The 23,769-nt window shown below is 29.4% G+C and overlaps 2 protein-coding genes and 1 long non-coding RNA gene across 4 annotated transcripts; 1 reads left to right on the top strand and 2 right to left on the bottom strand.

Moving 5' to 3' along the window:
- Nucleotides 1-15,145: 15,145 nt before the first annotated feature.
- LOC139097104 (uncharacterized) lies at nt 15,146-18,564 on the bottom strand. 2 transcript variants are annotated; one of them, XM_070648873.1, is made up of 5 exons: nt 18,271-18,564; nt 17,802-18,057; nt 16,866-17,735; nt 16,679-16,798; nt 15,146-16,459 (listed from the first exon to the last, which is right to left on the bottom strand). In XM_070648873.1, exons 2-3 carry the CDS (start codon nt 18,055-18,057, stop codon nt 16,993-16,995), a joined length of 999 nt encoding a protein of 332 aa, XP_070504974.1. In that variant the 5' UTR covers nt 18,271-18,564; the 3' UTR covers nt 15,146-16,459; nt 16,679-16,798; nt 16,866-16,992. The 2 variants fall into 2 exon arrangements, with proteins under 2 accessions (XP_070504974.1, XP_070504973.1); XM_070648872.1 differs by having other exon boundaries at nt 15,147-16,459; nt 17,802-18,087; nt 18,271-18,563.
- Nucleotides 18,565-20,773: 2,209 nt separating this feature from the next.
- Nucleotides 20,774-22,920, bottom strand: LOC139097103 (uncharacterized). The gene is made up of 3 exons (XM_070648871.1): nt 22,503-22,920; nt 22,346-22,444; nt 20,774-21,524 (listed from the first exon to the last, which is right to left on the bottom strand). Exons 1-3 carry the CDS (start codon nt 22,798-22,800, stop codon nt 20,887-20,889), a joined length of 1,035 nt encoding a protein of 344 aa, XP_070504972.1. The 5' UTR covers nt 22,801-22,920; the 3' UTR covers nt 20,774-20,886.
- On the top strand, nt 20,803-22,512 carry LOC139097106 (uncharacterized). The gene is made up of 2 exons (XR_011545026.1): nt 20,803-21,526; nt 21,586-22,512. It is a non-coding gene; the product is annotated as an uncharacterized lncRNA (long non-coding RNA).
- Nucleotides 22,921-23,769: the final 849 nt, after the last annotated feature.

The raw sequence follows: 23,769 nt of genomic DNA, 5'->3' as shown, positions 1-23,769 counted from the left end.
ATGCTGATAATCTGAAGTAATTGATGAATTCCTGGCTGAACAAATCTTCCGAGTATCTGCAAGCTACTGCAGGCAAATGCAATGATGAAAAGGTTAGAAATATCCATTTCTGAAAAACATTATGCAATTTCAATTAATCTAATTAAACAATGAAAAAACTTGATTTACTTACCGGGTATGAAACCTAACGATGCAATTCCTTCCATTTCCAAATTTTTTGCTTTTAATTTAATATGTCTCACCTAAAAAAAAAGTTAAATAATGAATTTTATTGATAGTTAATTCCCAAATTTAATGCACGTTCTCAAATTCTTCATTTGATCAAGAATCTGTATCTGTATTTATGTCTGATTCTTACTTAAGTAATTGATTGTCAATCGGATTATCAACTGGATCTTGAAGTTATCTTAATTGATGCTTAATTCTGCTTATTACACAAGATTTACACTAATTTCGAATTAAGCTAAAATCTTTAACCTGCAAGATTTATTTCAAATTTCAAAAAGTCTGGTGTGTGGATATATTCACACTTTATGGAAGTATATACAGACTAAGATTCACAAATTTACAAACTTAAAGTTTGATTTATTTAAATTTAATTTTCAATTTTAGCTTTATTTTTTACTTTTTTTTCGAAAATTCTTTGGCGGTTTTAGAAAAAAAGTAACAAGTCATTCGAATGTTACTATTAGGGTTCGCTTTCCAATTACGAAACACGTAACACGATATCTATACTACAAACCCTCCCCAATACCCTTTTCTCCCCTATCATAACAAAAACTCTACTAAGCAATAAAAGATTGTCCTTACTGGTTTGAAACAAAACAAGATCTGACTGATTACACCCCCTCCCCCTCCACTCAATAATAGCATTATGCAATAACTAAACAATCCCTATTTAAATGAATTTATTTTCACTAATTTATCGAATCATTTTAAATTTGTTAATTAAACACAAAATTAAAGAATACTTACGAATTGATGGATATTTTTAAAAAAAATTTATTTTGATGATATTTTTTCAATATTAATAAATTTTAAACTTTAAATGCGTGAGGTGGAAGACCGGTAACAATATAATAACAAAAACGGGGTGGTCAAGAAAGTGAATAATTATGTCGTTTAATTAAAAATTGAAATTTAATTAAATCTTTTATACTGAATTAAAACAAAACAACCTTTTTAATCAGATTAAATTAATTTAAAATTTTTCTTGATTTATTTATTGCAAAATTTAATTTATTTTTATTTTTGATGGGGTCATTCACTGTTTAAAAAATTGTAGAGTTTTCCTCAGTTTTAATTTCTTGTTACTGGAAAGAAGCTTTTTATAGGAACAAATATTCAACAATTTTTTTTCAATATTTAAATAACATTTTTCCGATAAATAATTTAAATAATTTTTTTTATAAAATAAATTATCCTGTAAAAAATAATTTCTTAATGCACAAAATATTTCAAAAACTTTCTTTTCCTTTTTTCAAATTATTATTTTAATTTTTTATTCAAAAATCTTTAATTAATTTATATTCACAAATTTAATTTCAACACATATTTTACACTTAAAATTATTCAAACTTAACTTTTTTCACCTCATCAAAATTTAGGATTATTAAATATGCTTCATCGACAGAGTTGTTTCGATAGGCACAAAGGCAATTCATATTTTAAATCGATACTTTTTAAATTACTCATTAATGTTTATATGTCAAAAGATTTGGCTTCTTTTGATATAAATTTCAAACTCCTAATTCTCAAAGTGATAAAATTAAAACATTACCTAGCATAGACAGTACCTATTTTTGCCTATGCTACTTTTGCGCTTTTAATCAGAGTTCGTGAAGATCGAAAAAATCTTTGATTTTCCAAAATCATTTTTTTTTGTGATCTAAAAAAATCATGATTTTTTCGATCTTACGTAAATCATTACGTATGATTTTTTTACGTAACGAAGATCATTTTCAAAATGATCTTTTCTACGTAAAATCATTTTGTTTACAAATTATGTTAATGAACAACTATGCTCATTAGTACATTAATACTTAACATGATTTGTTTCTAAAGCATTTTTAGATGATTATTAAGTCGTTTTGAATCTTTTTACACTACTTTAAGTACTAAAATTAGCTGAATTTTCATTCAAAGTGATATGCTCTGGATCATATATTTAGTTAAATTAATCGCTTAAAAAGGTTTGATTCAATTTAAAATGACTTGATAATCATCTGAAATCTCTATCTAGAATTTATTTACACAGTTTTAGGTGCTTTTAGGTGTTACGTAAAAAAATCATACGTAATGATTTACGTAAGATCGAAAAAATCATGATTTTTTTAGATCACAAAAAAAATGATTTTGGAAAATCAAAGATTTTTTCGATCTTCACGAACTCTGCTTTTAATCCAAAAATTTTTATTTATAAACTTTTTTGAAAATATTAAAAACAAAATAGACGTAGATCAAAATGCAAGTTTGCTTTGTGCCTGGCAAAACTCTGATCATCGACATTTTATTTTATTTTTAAATACTGAAAAACTTAATTTTATAGCTTTTTAGCATATTTCTAATTATTATTTTCAAATAATTTATTAAATTATTCATATACACTCTTAATTTTAAATTTTATTTCGAATTTTCAACGAAAAAAAAATATTTAAAAAATTATTCAAACACACAATGATTTTAGTCTTTCATCCTAAAGGCTTAAAGTATGACTAAAATCAAATAAAAGCTTTAGCTTTTCTGAATGAAAAATACTTCGATACTCTGTGAACGAGTGCTTTTGCGTATTTTTAAATCAAATGTCTTAGTGATATTCAACACTCTGAATTTCACGTCGAGTTTTGAACAAAAAGACTACCAATTCCTCGATTTCTCTCTGAAATTAATAATTATTATTCTTTTTGTCTCTTTTAATACTGGCTGTGTCAATTTCCAATATACAAACCTGTTTCACATCCTTTGGTTGAATATCCAAAAAGAAAAAGACGCCTTGCTGCTCCAAAAGCAACATTCCGAAGAAGAATGCGAGAAATGTCATTAAGATATTAAAAAAAGATAATTTTTACAAGCTTTATGAGGTGGACAACAGAGTTCCAACTGTAACAAGCAAAAATCGTACATATTCTTAATAAATTGTATGGTTTTGTACTTAAAAAAACATACAAATTATCAAGAATTTGTACGGTTTTTGTTTGTATTGCAACTCTGGTGGCCAGTAAAAGAGTCAGATGGAAAGTATTTTGTAATAAAATGGAATCCAGGACGGAGTATGACTCCAATAAGTTAGTAAGCAAGCGTTCTTGCTTAAAAAGTGTCTACTGTGCAAAATAATATTTATATTGAGGTTCTTATGCAGAATATACATAATATTCTCAAAATCATTTATATTCACAATATATTTCAGAATAATATATGCATACGTCCGTTTCATTCAGTCAGCAATAAAAGTTCGTTAACATTAATTGAATACATTGGAATAAATTATCATCCTCTTCACATTTTTTAATAAAATTTTATGTCTGGTCATGACGTCCACAAACATGTATTTGTTTACTCTAGAACGTTTGAATGTAAATTAAAGCCATAAAGACTTTATTGACCGCAATAAATGTAGAATTATGATAATGTTGGCTTTAATCTTTTGGGAATATTTCAAAAATTGAAAAACATGTTAAGGAAGTCTAATCAACTTCGAGATAAGTATTAAGTGCTATGTACTCTAAAATTAATGATTAATTTTATGAATACGTCCATGTGTGCAACAGATTGTCAATCACAGTACCACCATTTAGGCAACTAAATTGTTGCCATCACGGTGATGAAGCGACAGTATACTTAAAACCAAGTGGCAGCTACTTGGCGAAAACAGCCAAATGTGTAACTTGGCTACCATTTAATTCTAAGTATACTGCCTGTTCGTCATCATGATGGTAACATTTCAGTGTGTGCCAATTGAGTCTAAGCATAACTCGGTGTTTAATATTTGCTGATTTTAATCAATTCTGATACGAATTATAAGCAGACTCAAATAAGCTTACGAGTTTTGACGACAAATATAGATTAAGGAATATAACGAATGTTATATATTGTACTTATCTTTGGTCATAAGCACACATTTCCTTCGTGTTTGGCATCTTTATTGAAGTGGAAATGTCCAAACTTAAATTTTGTTTCAAAAATGTTCTTCTTAATAAATAACATCACATGATTTTAAGCGACGTGTGAGAAATAAAAAGACAAGAAAGCAAGTTAAGAAAAACGAGGTAAAAAATGTATTTTTTTCGAAATAAAATGTTTATTTTCAGACTTTTTTCTCAAAAAATTTTTATTCAAAGTAATAAATGAAAAAAACCATTAGTGTCAAAGAATAAACGGCAATATTTTAAATATAATTAAAATTCAAGGTCAGGCAAGAGTTTCAAAAAAGGCACAGACAAAAACTGTACAATTTCTTGATAATTTGTATGGTTTTGTAAGAAAAACCATACACATTATTAGGAAATTGTATGGTTTTTGCCGGTAATAGGTGCCTGTTTTGCAACTCTGGGTCAGACACTGCAATGTACTGTACAGTGCTTACTGTACTTTCCATAAAATTACAGTAAGTATTCCATAAAAGCACATTAAGTATTTTAAGCACAGAACTGTACTTTTGGAGTGTCTGGCTCTTGTTACAAATTCAAAATGAGAAATGTAATTTCTTCAACTTTTAAATATAAAATTGAAAACAGAAATTCTCAAAATGATTCATTCCAAGTGGGAGTCAGACCTTGAAAATCTCGATTGCCAGGTCAGTTACTCAGCAGAGCACAATTTCCTTTTTTTTCAACACAGCAATAATTTAGTTTAATTTATTGCTCATTTTCATTCAATAACAAAATGTAAATATCTTAAGATCTACAAATTTTTCCTAGAAAAGTGGCACATTATACTTAACACAAATTTACGATTTTTATAAATATTTAAAATATCTTCTTTAAAAAAAATATATTTTCACTTTACTAAGGTTTTCTTTAAAATGTTTATAAACGCGTTGGCCTCTGGTTAGAATATAATCTATTAATAATTCATAACTAAGTTATATATTCTCTTATCAACTTTATAGAGATTATTTCAACAAAAAATATACTCAAATTATCAATTTCTAAAGCAAAATATATAGCACGAAATTCATATGACTACAAAATACCAAAATACTAATATAAATTCATTTATATTTAATAATAAAATTAGTCATTGGATATTTTATAATTCAATCATCCTAAAATTGCTTAATTGGATGGAATATTTGGTTACTCATCATCATGAGTATTAAATTTAATGACTTTTTATAAAACTATAATTATATATAAATTTAATCATATTATAGTTTTTACCAAGTTTTTACATTATTTTTAGTAATGGTGTAAAAATACTTGATTTATCACCGAAACATACAAAAAAATTATTAAAAAAATTCAAACTTATATTATAGAGTTGTCACAAAGTTGTCATAAAGGTGCCTTTCGAAAGCTACCTAACTGTATCATATTAGCTTTTACCGTTGTCTAGGCATTATCTATGAAGTAAGTAAGTAAGTAAGTAATATTTATTACCAAAAGGTATTTAAATGACAATATAATGAAATCGTATTAGATTATACCAATTTAAAATAGAAAAACAAAGAAAAACATGAATTTATGACATTTTTATGTCTACGTAATGAAACAGCCTTACTAAAGGAATTGACTATGTTAGATTTTTACCTTTAAAAGCAAATCGACAGATGACAACTCTGATATGAAGCAATTTATAATAAAAAATTATTCTAACTGTATATAGACGTTGACATTACAAAATATCCTTCATCCGGTTCACAAAAATGTTTCATTCACTTTGTTCCGGATGAAATTAGTGTCAACGTCTTGAATTATTCGAATATTGCAATGTAATAGAATTCGTATATTGTATATTATTCGAATAATGCAAAGTCTAAAACTAACAGAACTATGAGAGTTCAAACTTCAAATATCCTTAAAAGCTAAGTATCAGACACTCCATAAGTCCACTTTACTAAGCACAGTGTACTTACTGGACTTGCATTAATTGAATCTTAGGGGAATAGCGCAAGAAAAAGTCTGACTCCGAAGCTCAAGTTTATACCTTCTCGCGGTATTTCCTAATATCGTTAAATGCATAGCTGGTGACTAAGCTATATGTCCGGATAAGTACATTAAAGGAAAGAGTAAATGTCTTTCATAAATAGTCATAGATCACAATTGATCTGCATGATCAGCGAAGTAATGGATGTAAGCAATTATCTGACCCTGAGTTGCCCATATTTGTCTTTTGGACTTTAAAATTCGTTTTTGGAGGCGCCTCCACAATGAAGGTTCTAATATGGGCATAATTAAAAATTATTAATATAGTATTTCGTCAAAGTATGACGGACAAAAAAAGAGATAAGGATAAATATCAATAATTACACTAACAATCAAAGAGTATGTGCATCCTCATCTGCAATACCATCAGCTTGATAACACGACTTTTGCTTGTCAGTGTAAACTCAAATTAAAAACAATTATTCAACTAGATAAAGTTGATATCAGTCATACTTAAATTACATAATCAATCAAAATTGCAATTAAAAATGCTACTGAACATAAATATTCAGGCTGTTCAAAAAGCATACCGCAATATGACATTATTCTTGGATATTCGATATCTACCAAACTTATTTCTATAGTGCTGTGACCAAAATGAAGTATATTATTTTCTCGGATCTGTTTATATCCATTAGCATCAGTTTGAAAAGTTACATCATACTCTTCTGGATTTACTTGGTTGATGTTCAGAACGTGCCATTTTTCTGCAATAGATCCTAGACACGTTAAAAACTTGTCATTTACAAGTCCTGGATAGTTCACTCTGGAACGGCATATGATTCGTGGAAGTCCACTTTTTGATGTTATAAGTAATGGTCCGAAATCGTGGATGCTTGTTAGTTCAGCAATAATCCATTGCACACAATTATTGTAAATCTTAACTTTTAAGAATCGATCAAAGAATTCTATATTAAATCGGGGTCGCGAGTCACCATCAAACTCATCTCTTCTGCCATACAGCTCATTGCTTATTCTCTCAAGTTCCGGCTCAGTAAATCCTCGTTCAGAATGTGTAAAAGGTGTGATGAAGATTTCGTCTCGAAAATAATGCAGAAACCAAAAGATTTTTAAAATTTCAGAAATTATTTTGGAATTTAACAGCATTAAGGCGATGCTCTGGATTAAACTCAGCATGATGTCAGTCGATTGTTAGCTTTAATCTAAAAAATAAAAAAATATTTTAATGAAAATAGTCAAAATTAATCATTTAAAATGCATAATTTCATAGATTCGTGTGCACCACCTAAGGACAATCTTATATAAGGTCTTCAAATCCGACTTTGTGGATGGTTAAAGAGCTCGTGAATGACAAAAGAACTCTTAGAAGGAATCTGTCGATAAAGTCAGTATTGTTTTAGGTATTGGCTTGATCTGTACGGCCAGTGAAGTAAGTAAGGTGGGCTACCTGTTTGCCGCGGCTCACTAGTGTGTGGTCGATATTTTACATGAATGTCATGAAGCGTAAGCTTATTTAAATTAAGTCTAAGATGGGGTTGGGTGGGATTACTAAACTCTTGAAAGGAGACACAATTGAGGAAACATATAGAACAATTCCTTAGGAAGATAAAGTGCATCTAAGAATGCAAGCGATCACAAGGGCGTCCCAGGAACTCATGATGTCCCAAGAACTCATAGAATGATGGTGTCGATAGAGATAGTAATGCACTTGTTATAAGTAATTGGCAAGCGGTGGTCATCCTTAGAGCCAGTTTCATACGCAAAGTAACGATGGCCATGGATCACACTTGATCCTTATGATCCAGCAAAGAAGAAGTTGTCTTGAAAAAAACATTTCCTTTTCCGAATGATTCAGAATAAAAGAATTTTTCATTGGAATTTTATGCACAAATGGCGACGAAACTTGTTTGAAATATTCTTTGAAAATCTTGATGATTGTTCATTAAAAACAAGTTTTATTGATTGAAACTGTTAAATTCTTTATCAATCTTCAGATTTAATAATTGAAGACATATAAAATTATCCTACTTTAGCTTCTAAAATGAATTTTAAAAAAAGCACATGTTTTTCTATTGCGAAAAAAATTTTTTTTAAAAAAAAAATTGGATTTTCTTTTTTTTTAAATTTTTTTGAATTTTTTCAACTTCTTTTAAACAACTTTAAATAATTATAATGCTTTCACTATGATTTTAATTACATTTTATAATTTAAAACTCCATTTTTTAATTCAAACTATTTTCTTCAATTTTTTTTATCTTTTTCTAATTGTTTAAGTTGTAAAATTTAACAAAACTTTAGTTATTTTTCCTAAAAATCTATGAATTTTTAAATATTTTAAAATATGATTACCTTAAATTAAGGAGTTAAATTTTATGATCGCGTCTTATTTGCTTATATTTTGGTTATAAATTTATGTATAACATCTATCTAAAGTCAATGATTTCTGCTGAAAATTAAAAGTTTTAAGGATATTTCAATAAATTTTTCCAAATACTGAACCTAGTCATACATAATTTAATAAATTTAGACTCTTGAAAATTGCAAAGTTTTCAAATTTAAACAATTTATAACTTGCACAATCCTTTTGTACTTTTTCTTCGGACATTTTCGACAGTGGATCAATAAATTTTAAAGAAAATTCAAAATCTGGGCCACCCTTTCAACTATTTTATATCTCGTGAGAAAAATGAGAAAAACTGACACAATAAACAACTATAATACTCTATTTAAAGCTGAAAAATTATTATTAAAATCACAAAAATTATATTTAATGTTCAAACTTTTGATTTATTGTTTTTTAAATTTTTAAAATTAAAATTTTTAAAATTAATTTAAATTTCACTATAAAAAATTATTAAATTTTATTTCAATTTTCACACTTTTAAATTGAATTTTTTTGTCTTATTCTGCAATACTAAACAGGTTTATAAAAATTTAAATAATTAAAAAAAAATTCACACTTTTATTAAATTTATTAAAGTAAATTTCAATCTTTTTTAAAGTAAATTTTTGAAAATTTGAAAATTTTAAAATTTTTGAAAATTTCTAAATTTAAATTTTTTTGCAATTTTCTAATTTTAAAAAGCTGATTTTTTTGTTTTTCTAGTTGCAAAACTTTCGGTTTAGTTTCCTTTAAACCGTTCCTTTCTCACTGAATGCACAAAACTGTTTGTGAGCACAAAAAAAATATTCGCAGTTCAAAATTGTGCGTGATTTCAAAAGAAGAGAAATCTGAGAGAAACTCTCTCGGGTATGATTAACAAGTATATTTAAGGTGAGAAAGCTTTCTAGAACATGTTTTGTATATGTAATAGAGCTTTTAAACTTATATTTTTAAAACTCGACACTTTTGTCCGTAATTTAACTTTTCGTCTCCCGGAAGTAGAATGCTTACTTATTTTGCTGGTCGTACTGTTCATCTGTGATTCATGGTCTACCTTAAATTGTGTCTGAAGCTGATTCTATCGCTGGCTTGTCAATTATTGATGATAAAATCATGTGCTTTTTTGGGATTTAGACTTTAAATTGCAATATTTTCAATTCTAAACTGATTTTTCTTTATTTTTAAACTTAATAGTTATCTTGTATATCTTTAACTCAGGCTTAATTAACAGTTTGATTAAGTTTTGAACCTAAATTCCAGCTTACTATATTCAAAATGCAATTTTTCATCAAATTGAAAATCTAATTAAGTTGCTTCTATTATTTAAAATTGACAATAATTGGATTTTCTTAGCAAATTGTCTTCCAACACATATATCCATTGGAACGCCCTTCATCATGGCCGCCATTAAAGAAAAACGCATTAAAGGAGAGATGGCGCAGTGTTCAATAAAGGTTTACGATTGGATTACGGCACATAAAATATGTAAATTTTAGGTCATGAACGATTTTGAAGAAACTACCTGCTTATTTCTATTGTTAATGCGTAGAAAAATGGAGAATTATGAATAACTTGGCTTTAATAATGATAAATTTAGTTAAAATATTGCTTAATTATTAATAATTTTAGTAATTCATGATAATTTCTTTAAATTTTCATCATTTTCTTAAAGAAAGAATTTAAAAATTCAACTAAATGATTTTTCAGGCTTGAAAGAGGCTTTGACTGAATTGATTAGATATACTGGTCAATCAATCAATTGCATGAACATGAACATTTGATTTTTAATGCTTTATTGAAGACAACAATTCATGCTGAACGACCCAGGCAATATCAATTTATCGTATCTAGCCACAATATGTGTGTCGCGAATTACACTTACCTAGTTAGAGAGACTAGAACAGCGAAACAGTACTACCTGAATTCAACTAGACTTTCCTAAAGATTGAACCCGGGTCGTTAGAGTCATTTAGCCGATGCTCTAACTCAGTAGTGGACAATTTTTCATGTTTTTCGGCACATATTAGTGGTAAGCCTCGCCCGAAATCGTACACGAAATACGATTCATAGAATTTTCATCAATTTTTGGCGGCACACCACTGAGCCACTGCTGCTTTTTCGCTGCCTTGAACTTAAATAAACATATGTATACGGATCTACACCAATAAATACACACTCATTGAAATGCGCTTTAACCAAATTCGTTTGATTGAGTAACATCTCACTTTTATACAGTTATAGCATTGATTTTCTTTTTTTATACATACATTCACACATGCTTAATTCAAGAACATTAAATTAGTAATTTATAATGCTTATAAATAGCTGCTTAAATTGATTGAATTTTTTTCATTTATAAAAAAACTGGTGTGGAATCAAAAAATTCAAGATATGAATGCATATCGAGAATTCTTGAGTAATTCTCATACATTCAAAAGAACAAGATTGAAATAACTGGAAATCTTAAAGAGGTATTTGCGAAAATAAAGCAAAATTCTTTACATAAGTGCAGTTTTAACTTAATATTATTCAGTTTTATGTAAATACTTTATAGAATCTTCAACTGGAAATACAAAAACATTTGTAAGGTTTTGAATACATAACATTTTACGCAGTAGCTCCATCTTTTATAAAAATTGAAATTTTAATGGAAAACTTTGTAAGATAACTACTTCGAGCGGCACAAAGGAAGAAGTTTATGGATCACACTTGATCTATATGGCTAATGATGTAAGTAAAGTTCTGAAAAATAACTTTTATTCTATAAATCAAAGAACAACAAACAATTCTGTAAAATGACTTAAAACAAAATTAAATAAAATAACATAAAGAAATTATTTTTTAAATAAATCAATTTATTCAATTTACTTATTTGTATTTTGGAATTACAGCAAGAATTCATCATTCATCAGCATATTCGACACTCACCTGAATCTACTCAACTAATTTGAGTAGTGAATAGAAAAGTTTGTCTATTCTGTCCAAAGGAAATGTTCAGTATTTATTCAAAATTTCAAAATTTGTATTGAATTTTCGATTTTGAGTCTTTGGACAGCAGCGGCAAAAAAACAGCTGATGATCGCCCTATAATATGTTATTCACAGTAGTTTATTACCCCTTTTTTTTAAATGTTTCAAAAAAAAAAAATAAATAAACAAAAACAATTTCCAATAATTTCATTTCATTATTTATTTCTAAGAAGGACGTCCATTAAGGAAAGAGTTAAGATAAAAAGCTAGGTAGGTTCAATATTTATAAGGATTCTTAAATAATTTACTCTAATTAAGCTTTAATATGTTCATATTTAATTAAAGCACTAAAAAATATTTATTTTTTTGCGGGAAAATTGAAATTTCTAAATTTTTTAACAAATTTTATTAAATACTTTTTGAAAAGTGAGAGAACCAGCAAATGTATCATTAAATAACATATTTGGACATTCTATTATGATCATAAATCATTAGAATTTTCCATAAAAATCAAAATATTTTACAAAAAAAACAACAACAACAACAATGTAAATTGTAAGCCCCTCTGAAATTTTCATTTTAAATTTTTTTAATCCGTTATTTTTTTCTTTAATTTTTAGTTAAAAATGGAAGAGATACCCGACTTTAATCCTGAAAACATCGATACATTCATAATTATGTATGAATATCATATTCCCATATCTCGAGATTTAGGAGAAAGACTTGCAAATTTTGTTAATGAACGCAAACCTCGTGCTCTTGCAAGATACGATTCAATTGGATATGTTAGATTCTCGTGGGATCGTTATACTGTTATAAGATTTTTTCATGAAGTTGTTCGTTTCAATGGTCAACTTGAGATCTCGTTTGGAACAAATGACGTGCGTCATACATTTAGAGCAAAAATTGGACCAATTCCAGAACTACCACCAGGAGAGTTTGAGGATAGAATCTTACGCCGTTTAGGAAAAGAAAACAACCTAAATGCGTCTCGAGTGTCTGTTAATATTCATCCAAACTCTCTTTTTAACTTAATCATTCGTGCTGACAAGGAAACTGCAGAATGTATTTTTGATATGAAATTCAAAATTCAATTGTTTGGAAGAGAAATTCATTTTAATTAAGAGATTCGTGGAGGAACCTTCTTGTGTATATGTGAAATTTTAAATTCTATCTGTACATTCTACGCAATTTTCATAAAAATCAATATATTTACATTTAAATTTAACTATTTTTAATAGAATTTTGAATAAAATTTGTCATCGAAAGTCTAAATTTTTCAAATTTAATTAAAAAAATTACTAAAGTCCTCGTGTTATTGATCGAGGGACTTAAGCGCATTTTTGTCCCAGCGATCAGTAATTGATTAATAAGTCACTTCCAGACTTAAAAAACGAGATCCAGTAGGATCTAGATCACTTTCAAACCTTAAAACCAAGATTCAGTAAGATCCAGGTCACTTCCAGACTTAAAAACCCAGATCCAGTAAGATCCAGGTCACTTTCAAGCCCTTAAAACCAAGATCCAGTAAGTTCCAAGTCACCATACTAGAAATTTAAGAACTTCATCATTTAACGGATTTTCATAATTCAAACCTTATAACGGTCAAAAAAAATTCAAACATTGTTCAGTAAACACTGTAAAAACATCAAAAAACATTGAAAAACACTGTAAAACAATGAAAAAACGTGTTGTTGTTTTTGTTGTTGTTGTTATGAAAATGAAAAATTGTTAATTATAGCATTTACGCGTTGATTTGAAACTTTTAAATGGCCAGCGCCGCAATAACTTTATGGAACTGATCTTTTAAAACAATTCCGAGCTCTCTACAATGTCTAGATAAAAAGTTTTTAACGTCAGCCGAACGCCCGAACGACCGAACAAAGTGATTTATTAAGCTACCTTTTTGAAAAAAATTTCAAAAATGCGCTAAAAATATTGAAAAACTTGAATTGGATTTACAATTCAATTCCATTATTCTATCTCCTTGTAAAAGTTTGTTTATGAAATAAACTTAATCGAATTTGAACTGAATTGAAATGAATTTTGAATAAACGAAACTAATAGAATTTAGTATTAAGAGGAATTTAGAAGAAGAATTTAGTACTTAATCCTAAATTTAGTACCTAAAGTAGGTAAACAATGCCATTAAAAAAAATCTAAGGAAAAACTTCCTATCTATTTTCAAATTATTGAAAAATGCGTTAAAGTAATTTACATCACAGAATAAAACCCCAAAAGAAAAGGAGCAGCTATGTATGAATGACTAGCATGCTTTATGTATCTTTGGGAATATTATAACTTATAACCTTACCATTTCTTATTTAAATGTTTTGATGGATTCAGGATTCTTCTTAGTCAGCTTTTTTGTTACTTTACACTTTTGTACATTCTCAAAACTATATTGTCACTCTTGAATTATTTGAATTTATAAATTTTTTTAATTTTTTGGTTAAAATCATTACGAAACGATAATTTGCAAGAATGCTTTAGAAAATTAATTTTTCACTCCTTCAACATTATATTACATTTTTCAATTATTATGCCTTAATTATGTGAACTTCACGGTTCATATTATTCTTAAATTTGTGGTTTTGAACTTAACTCTTGATAATTAAAAACAACATTCTTTTCTTATTATGAATATAAAAAAACGACAGACGATCTGTGGCATAGTCAAGCTTTTAGTACAGATAGCAATACCCGTAAGATTCCCGAGCAACACAACACGACTCTTTGATTAACATAAATGGATGCCAATTATTTTGGTAGCCATTTGGACGACTATCCGAGGTAGCTTCCGATTAACGTTGATAAAAGAGGTTTAGCGAAGCCTTAAATGCCCCGTGGAGATTCTTTCTTCTTTTGTGTCGATTGGAATTCATGTATTCGCATGTATGCGAAAACATGCAATGTATGCCCAAGCATGTGATTTGGGAAAAAACCTAGAATTAATGAAATGAGAATTATTATACAAGTTTAGTGTGAGATAAAATAAAATTTGAGCTAAACTCACGGAAGATGTCGCTACTCATGAAAACCTTACAGCGATATTTTAAAAAAGTCGCATAAACTCGAACGCGTGTTCAACTGAAAACTATATATATATATACATTTGACATTCTAAAAATTATTTGAATTGTAAAAATAAATCAAACAAATAAAAACTACAATTTATATCAAGTTGCAAAATAAATTGAGAAATTTTTGACAATAGAGAAAAATTTGAATTAAATTCAATATTTAGCTAAAAAATACATAAAAAAATAATTTTTTTTTTCAATTTAGAATTTTTAAAAAAGCATTTCTCAATTTTCTAATTTAAGAATTTAAACTTTAATCAAATTAAAAATTAGTTTTTAAATTTTTAAATTCAAGTTTTAAAATTTTAAAAACATTTTTGAAATTTATGATTAATTTTTGATTTAAAATTTATTTAAATTGATTTAAAAATTATTTTTATATAAATTTTTAAAATTTTTGAAAAAATATTTAGAAGTTTTTTTTTAAATTAAATTTTATGCTTCAAGTGCTTTCTTTTAATATTAAAAATCTATTTTAATTAAAATGTGAAAAACCAAAATTTAAACTCAAAAATTACCAATCAAAGCTACAATTTTTTATTTTGATATTTGAATATAAATTGATTATTATTATTATTATTACTATATTTTTTTTTATCTTCTTAAAATCTATTTCTGATTTAAAATCGGGATAAAAATAACCAAATCAATTGAAATTTATGTTTAAAATTGAATTTCGTAAGAATTTCATTCTTCTAAATGGTCTCTAACACTAACATAGTTGTTTTATGTTGTATGCGCAATGTAATAAGATACAACAAAATCTACAACCACTAAATTTGCTTAAAAAAGTAAGACCATGCATAAAATTCCACCATTTTGAAAAAAAAAAATGCATCTAAAGGGGCGATGACTTCACCATCGAATGTAAATGAGGAATATGTGAATGGTGTATTCTTATAATTTTAACATATTTTTTTTTTAGATTATAAATTTTGATTATTTTTTGACTTTGTCTTTTAGACTATTTGAATTTAAGAATTTCATTTGAAAGTACATATATTGCAGCAGCTGTTCTACACAATGCTGACAAACATTAAAAAATATAAAAGATATTTAATATTAATTGTCTATGTAAATATAAAAACCAAGGTGTGGCTTTCTCAAAAACGACTGTTAATTTTTTTCAAAAAAAATATTTTCGTCGCTAAAATTTAAAATTTTTTGACCGTTAATTATACTTTTCTTCGTAAATTTTTATTTTAAAATAAGTTGAGTTCGAAATGTTCGAAGAATTCGAATTTGAGACGGCCACACTCTGATAAAAATCATCAAATAAATTGAATAGAAATAAGTAAAAAACATAATAAGGAAACAAAACCGACAGGTTATTCAAAAATTGTATGTTTAAAGGCATGACTCTGAGCTGGTCACAAAATTATTAAATATTATTAAATGTAACCTTTTCTAAATCATAATACAACTTATAATTATTTTTTATAATTATATTATAACTTAAATGATCAACTTCGATACAAAGAAACAATTTTTCATCAACATGGTTTCTTTTCTCGAGGATTTCCCAAGAACATGTTTTTAATTTTTCATTACAATTTTGAAGCTCAAAACGTCGTAAAATCTCTTCATTTTTTACTTTTTGATCATATATGATTGTCGTTAATTTATATCGTTGAACTACTTTTAAAGGCACACCGTCGATTAAAAAATTTAACGATGAAACTTCGGTTTTCAGCCATTCTACTGTGTAATAATTGTCGCAATGAAAAATCAAAGCTCCTGCTTTTAACACGTATTTTGAAAAACATAATGCTTTTTCCGTTTCCTGCCGATTCAATTCGAGATGTTCATAAAAATTATCTCGTAATAATTTTAGCAACTTGGTGACATTTTCTTTACTCAAGCTGGATTCTGGGTAACTTGAAGTAATGACAGCATATGTATAGCCACATTTTATTGGTTCTAAAAAATAAGATATTATTAATGTAATTTAAAAAGTCAAGAATAATGATTGTAATTTGTGTTGAGTTCTTTTGTTTAGAGCAATGATGGGCAAACTATATGCTGAGGCGTCTTAAATCATTCGCCACTTGACTTTCAGGGCAACCTGACGTCTTCATTAACACGAATCACTGGCATCTGCATTGCGCTAGACAATCGAAGGAAATAAATAGAACTTACCTGATGTACACATCTTATTCAATCCTCCATTTTGATTTGACTCATCTGAATGAGCAAATTCATCAAAAACATCTTGATTTATGGTTTCATTTGAGATGGCATCATTATTATTCATATTATCTTTAAAATATATAAATAGTTTATTTCAATTTCAATTATAAATCGAGTTTTGATTAATTTAACTTACTGGGTGAATGATGTTCAGCTATGTTTTCGTCATTCATGTATTCAGCATTAGTTTCTCTATCGAATCTTATAAGATCTTCTAACAAATAGAATGTTTAAAGTGGTAAAAAATTCATGCTAGATTTAAATTAAGACTTACCTAATCTCATATCGGAAATATCTGAATTATTTATTCCATCTACTATTAATCTATCTGTACTCCACATTCCTGAATTGTGTATAACATCATAGATTCGTATATCTGCAGACTCATTTGTAACCGCAGCAGGATTAGCCAAATGCTTTTGTAATGGATCTTCTAAAACGTTAACAATAACGTTTTCACCTTTAACATTAAGCTTAAATCCATTTTGCCATATTGATACATAAGATTCCTGATCAATTGAAACTATAAATTCAGTCTTCCCATCAAACTGATTACAGACTTTAACAACCCAGCAATTTTTCTTATATATAGGTTGTGAAATCAAAAATTCTTCTCTACTTATGATTTGTTGAACACAAAACAAAATGATTACACGTAATCCGTTTGGTGCCTCATCATTTGAAAAGACTTTAAATGCACCTCTTTTCTCGATATTATCTATAATCCATGGCCATGATTTAACCTGATTAACTAGCCAATTAGATGTAATTTCATCACAACAACAAACTTTTAAATATCCATTCTCAAATGTACTATATTTAATGCGAGGATTATGCGATCCAGATGGAGCATTTTCAAGTAAATCCAGTATTTTATCTTTTTCTTGATCAGTTTTGCTGTTTGGGTAGCCTGGTGGAATGACATACATCACTACATCTCCGTTTTGTGGTGAGCCATTGTTCTGTGGATTATTGATAGAAGTTTGAAGATCTTGTTGAGTTTCATCTAGTTCGGGATGAGATATATGATATAAAATTGCACATTTTAAATTAATTTAAATTTATTTCTTACCATATATGATTTTATTGTCAGGAACTATGACATATTTTATTTTTTTTGAAGGCACATCAGGACATTGCTTAGCTCGATACTCTTGCATTCTTTTTGTATTTTTGAGGTTTTTTTTGCATGGATCGCATCCTTCAATATGAATTTCATTATTGTATGGACAATGCCCATGTCCAGAATATGGAACTGGTGGATCACCTTTATTTAGATGATTTTTACAATAATTGCACTGTCGAATTTTCACTGTATAACTTTCCATCTTTGAAGAAGTAATATTAACAATTTAACACTATTAAAAAAAATATATAATTTTATGAAATAAAAATGAAAATTTAAAGTATTTTTATAAGATTTAATTTTTTCTTTTATATTTTTCTTATTTAACTCATATTAAGTGATAAAAATTTACATTATAAAAAGAATAAAGTAATTCTAATGCGACAAATTTTTAAAATAAATCCAAAATACTCACAATACAATCCACAAATGTCGGAATTTTTATATCGAATAAGTTTGTGTATGTTATGTTATGTTTATTATGTTACGTTAGAGGCCGTTTACATTACTTTTTTATTTTATATTGTTAGTCTTTAGTTCTTGCAAAAACATAAAATCGAAAATTGAATTTTCTCACTGTTTAGAAATAAAAGTTTCTCGGAATCACTAAAAACAAATTCAATTTTCTCTTTAATTAAAGATTTTTACAGCACTTAATGAGCAACAAATGATAGTTATAGGAGAAATACACGAAATTTTAATTTAACATTCTTTTTATTTGGTTTAATTTGTAACATTGTATAGTCGGTTATTGTAAAACATTTCAAATTTATTTTTTCCGTTAACTTTATTTTAATCAAATTATACAATTTCAAATCCAATAATATGCAATAATAATATACAATAATAATAAACTTAATATTTTTTATTACATCGTTTTTCTTAACTTGCTTTCTTATCTGTCTGTTTGTCTGTTTGTCTTGTTCAAATCTTGCGATTGAATTTTCGACCACTTCTACTGCTCCAATCGAGCCGAAATTTATTATGGATGTGTATTCTCGATGACAATGCAATAATCAAGCATTAGTTAATCACAATATAGCTTAGTTATGCTATAATTAATTAATTTTAATTAATTTTTCGTACGCGCTTTACGCGCTTTACGCGCATTACGTACGTAATTTTTACGTAGTCCTTAAAAAATTTATTCTTCAAAAATTCCAAGCCGATCATGAGTTCAAGTCTCAAATTTTCCAACTTTTTTTGTCGTACATTTTCAATTCTTTTTCATACTTTTTTGATAATTTATAATGATTAAAGACAGAATTTTCCATTTTCACACTTTTCTAAGTTAATTTCCAATGTTTTCTTGGAGTTTAATATTTTTCATCACGCATTTTCACTAAAAATTTTTGTTTTATGAAAAGTGTCGAAAAAACTATTCCTTAATTATCAGAAATTAAATTTAAATTATAGCTCATATATTAATTTCTTGATAATATTAATAATTATAATAATAATATCAAATAATTACTTTTTATTAATATTATAAATTGCCACTTGTAAAAATATAATAAATATGCCGTGGTGGCGTAATGGTTAGAGTTCAGGTTCTAATAAACAAGAGGTCGTGAGTTCAAGCCTAGGTATGAGTAGGCTTCCTTTTTTTAGCATTTTCTTTTTTTGATAATTTTGAGTTATTTAATCATAAAATTCAATGTTTTGATTCTGTACAGGATTCTGTCCGGCCTATCGGTCTAACTTAGTTCTTTAAACCTATGCCAAGCAAAACTTGGTTTTTATTTGGAAAATTAGTGACATAATTACTTTTAATGCTACTAATTGAACAGAAATAAATCTCAGATTTACAAAAATCCATTTCAAAACAATCAGCGTGGAGTCAAGTGGAGTCCGACACTACTCTGACCTAATCACAGTCGGGCGAACGAAGCGAAGCGAAGTGGAGTCCGACACTACTGTGACCTAATAACACTCGGGCGAACGAAGCGAAGCGAAGTGGAGTCCGACACCACTGTGACCTAATAACAGTCGGGCGAACGAAGCGAAGCGAAGTGGAGTCCGACACCACTGTGACCTAATAACAGTCGGGCGAACGAAGCGAAGCGAAGTGGAGTCCGACACCACTGTGACCTAATAACAGTCGGGCGAACGAAGCGAAGCGAAGTGGAGTCCGACACCACTGTGACCTAATAACAGTCGGGCGAACGAAGCGAAGCGAAGTGGAGTCCGACACCACTGTGACCTAATAACAGTCGGGCGAACGAAGCGAAGCGAAGTGGAGTCCGACACCACTGTGACCTAATAACAGTCGGGCGAACGAAGCGAAGCGAAGTGGAGTCCGACACCACTGTGACCTAATAACAGTCGGGCGAACGAAGCGAAGCGAAGTGGAGTCCGACACCACTGTGACCTAATAACAGTCGGGCGAACGAAGCGAAGCGAAGTGGAGTCCGACACTCCTGTGACCTAATAACAGTCGGACGAACGAAGCGAAGCGAAGTGGAGTCCGAAACCACTGTGACCTAATAACAGTCGGGCGAACGAAACGAAGCGAAGTGGAGTCCGACACTACTGTGATCTAATTCGAGCGAAGCTCGAAATTAAATATTTCGAACGCAGTTCGGACTTGGTTGAGCAATGCTGACAAATTTTTACGATCTGAACGATAGTGCTAAACTAATCGAGCTAATCGTGAAAGGCTGAATGAAAAACAAAAAGACAAACAGATCGATATTTGGACTAAAAAGTTGAAAATAAAATACTTTATAAAAAAAAACTTTTTAAAAATCATCGTTTTTCGCGTGGACTAAAAAGTAAAAAATAACTTTTATTTTGTGCTGTAGAGAAATTGGTTTGAAAGTTGAGACCACCCATGAATTACAAACATGCACCTTGACTTTATCGTATAGTTCTACAACAAAAAACGAGGGCGCGAATCTTTGATGAAGTTCTGATACCAGGCGCCCTCGTTTTTTTGTTGTAGAACTATACGATAAAGTCAAGGTGCATGTTTGTAATTCATGGGTGGTCTCAACTTTCAAACCAATTTCTCTACAGCACAAAATAAAAGTTATTTTTTACTTTTTAGTCCACGCGAAAAACGATGATTTTTTAAAAAGTTTTTTTTTATAAAGTATTTTTTATATTGATCAATAACAGTAACTTCCAATCGATCCATTCCAAAATTCAAATAATGATTATTCATTTTAATGAAATTAAAGCTCAATGGATCAACTTCAAATGTTACTGTAAATCCTTCTGCATATTCTATAGACTGCAAAATCTCCCATCTGGATGTATCAAGATTGGAATTCTGTTTATGAATCATTCTCAATATTTTAGTGATTTCAAATGGCTTCTCAGGAATATTTGTCGTAAAATGATATTTCGGGATTTGATCAATTGACAAAATTTTAATCAAGTCAAAGCTGGTCCATGTTGCAATATAATTAATGAACCAATCTTTAGTAAATTCATCAACACAACTAACTCTCCAATAGCCAAATTCATAAATGCTACTTTTAAATCTTGGGAATAGATCAGCAATTGGAAGTTGATCTATCATGTTTTCAACTGATAATTGTAACTCATTAACATTATCTTCTGTCAATATATTTTCTGGATAATTCGATGGTAGAATCGCAATGGTAAGACCTGTGTCTTTGAAATAAGATGACAAGTCAGTGATTTGGCTCTCGATTGTCTCTTCTGTAAGTAGAAATTGGAATATTAGTTCTGTATATTAACATAAAACCTTTTCTAATTTTAGTGTACGGCTATGAACCGCACGAATGGATTTTCTACATTTTATATGCGCAGGCCTGCAGTTTTTGGCTGTATCTTGTAGTTCGTACAAGATTACAGGCTTGCAATTTTAGACGAACCCAACAAAATTTAAATCGACTTCAAGCTGTGTATAAGAACCGTTCACTTGCATGACGCGAAAAATATCGACTTTTCGACTTCCATCCGTACTCCAGCCTTTAGTAAATTAAAGGAGGATGGGGTTCGACCCGAAAACCTATTCCTCAATATGCACCTGTCCCCATCCTCTTCTTAAATACGTCCCAGCCCACCTTTTTACTCAATACGTCCCTTCCCTCGTTCTCTTCCTCAATACGCCCCAGCCCAAACTTTTTCGCCAACGTCAATACACCCCTGCCCCTACCCTCTTCCTCAATACATCCCTACCCTCACTATTTTCCTCAATACACCCAAGCCCCACCCTATTTCTCAATATGGCGCTCTTCATCAAAAATCTCCTGTCCCCACCCTCTTCATCAATATGCCCCTGTCCCCATCCTCTTTCTTAATATGCACCTGCCTTCATCCTCTTCTTCAATACGCAACTGCCCTCACCCTCTTCCTCATTACATGAATACCCCCGCCCTCTTCAATTCATCGAAGCATAACAAAATCTCGAATTCTTATCCTCCCTACCCATCCCTCCCCAACTCTCCCCTTATAAGAATTACGTAATAAGTGAATCTCCCCATAAAATATCAATGTTATCCAAAGCAATGACGTACCTACGACTTCCTCGACTTCCATTTTCTCATCTTCAATAATTTCTACTTCATGTACGCCAATGGTATGAAGCATTCCATCTATGAACTTGTTATCAATTCCTGTAATTAATTTAAAGTTGACTTTTTATTAAAATTGTCAAATAAAATTCATGCTTACCATCCAAACATTCTTCGATTAGATCCCCGACAGCATCCTGTATATTCACAGATTCTGCTGAATTTTGATCATTTCTTTGTTTTTCTCTCCATCTTTTGACATTTTCCGACTTCTTGTGGTTTTGAAAGCATGGTCTACAAGTCGAAAAATGTAAGGCATTGTTGTAGGAGCAGTTTGGCTTATGGTCTTTTTCGGGTTTAATTAAATCATGATTTTTACAGTATGCACAATTTTTTGTTTTTTTGACTGCATATTCAGTACGAGGCACTCTTGGGGCACGATTTGATACTTTTGGCATTTTAAATTGACACTTTTTTTGGAATTCTGTTTTAAAATCTCTTCTATTTCACAGAATAGACATTTACACAATAATTAGTAAGATGTATCGTATGTTTTTTAATTTTGTTATATATATCCAGTATAACATTAGATAGCAATCAGCATTGCATATAAAATGAAAATTGACCGTTATTTTTATTAACAGAGTTAAAATTTATTCATTGATAATGCAAGATGAGGAACATTTCGAGTAGTACAATGCAGTCCATGGGGCAGTGGTGGACAACATATGTGCCGCGGCACCCTAGTGCAGTGGTGTACAACCTGTGAGCCGAAAATTTTATGTTTTGGAAAAATCATGAACTATATACCGTGTGAGGTTTTGGTCGAGACTTTCAACCGATGCAAATCGCGGAAGAAAAGGTTGTGCAGCACTGGGTTAGGATATCGCTACATTCAACTGGTTGGATATCATTGGTTGGTTGCGATCCAGGATCTTTCAAAAGACAGAAGATAGGGAAAGGAGTATAGGAGGGTCGAATTTCCGTTCAAGCCCCAAATAACCATCTTCTCCCCCTTCCAGAGTGGCATATCTCGAGGTCGAATGGAATTGACTTGAAGTGACTCAGAATTCTTTTGAGTCGACTAGAGTTGAGGACCGCTACCTTAAAAAAACCATGTCGATCCCAATCGAAAGAGAGCAAGGGGAAGGGCTTAGTTTCAAACAGAGTTGCTAAACAGGAACGTGTGACAGGTAAAAACCGTACAATTTCTTGACAATTTGTGAGGTTTTTCTTACAAAACCATGCAAATTATCAAGAATTTGTATGGTTTTTGCCTATGGTAAGGGCCTGTTTTGCAATTCTGGTCCCAAAATCCCTTCCTTCTTGGTTGCTTAGGAGTAAAACTCCTGTAGAATACACTGCTGCACAGTATTGAATTGCGAAATTTAAAGATTAAATTAAGTTCCCCTTATATGTATGCAACA

This window comes from Chironomus tepperi, unplaced genomic scaffold (assembly GCF_022539635.2).
Source record: "Chironomus tepperi strain 1889 unplaced genomic scaffold, CSIRO-AGI_Ctep_v1 contig_414, whole genome shotgun sequence".
Taxonomy (NCBI): domain Eukaryota; kingdom Metazoa; phylum Arthropoda; class Insecta; order Diptera; family Chironomidae; genus Chironomus; species Chironomus tepperi.
The sequence above is the reverse complement of the archived record's forward strand: the minus strand, read 5'-3'. Positions and strand labels throughout refer to the sequence as shown.

What these genes read in the sequence shown, in the direction of transcription:
- LOC139097103 (XM_070648871.1), bottom strand. Translation starts at nt 22,800, where the DNA reads ATGCCAAAAGTATCAAATCGTGCCCCAAGAGTGCCTCGTACTGAATAT. An exon ending in AATCGAAGAATGTTTGGATG is followed by an intron (nt 22,445 to 22,502) that starts GTAAGCATGAAT and finishes AATTAATTACAG; the next exon opens with GAATTGATAACAAGTTCATA. An exon ending in GGAAGTCGAGGAAGTCGTAG is followed by an intron (nt 21,525 to 22,345) that starts GTACGTCATTGC and finishes TTCTACTTACAG; the next exon opens with AAGAGACAATCGAGAGCCAA.
- LOC139097104 (XM_070648873.1), bottom strand. Translation starts at nt 18,057, where the DNA reads ATGGAAAGTTATACAGTGAAAATTCGACAGTGCAATTATTGTAAAAAT. An exon ending in TGACAATAAAATCATATATG is followed by an intron (nt 17,736 to 17,801) that starts GTAAGAAATAAA and finishes ATCCCGAACTAG; the next exon opens with ATGAAACTCAACAAGATCTT.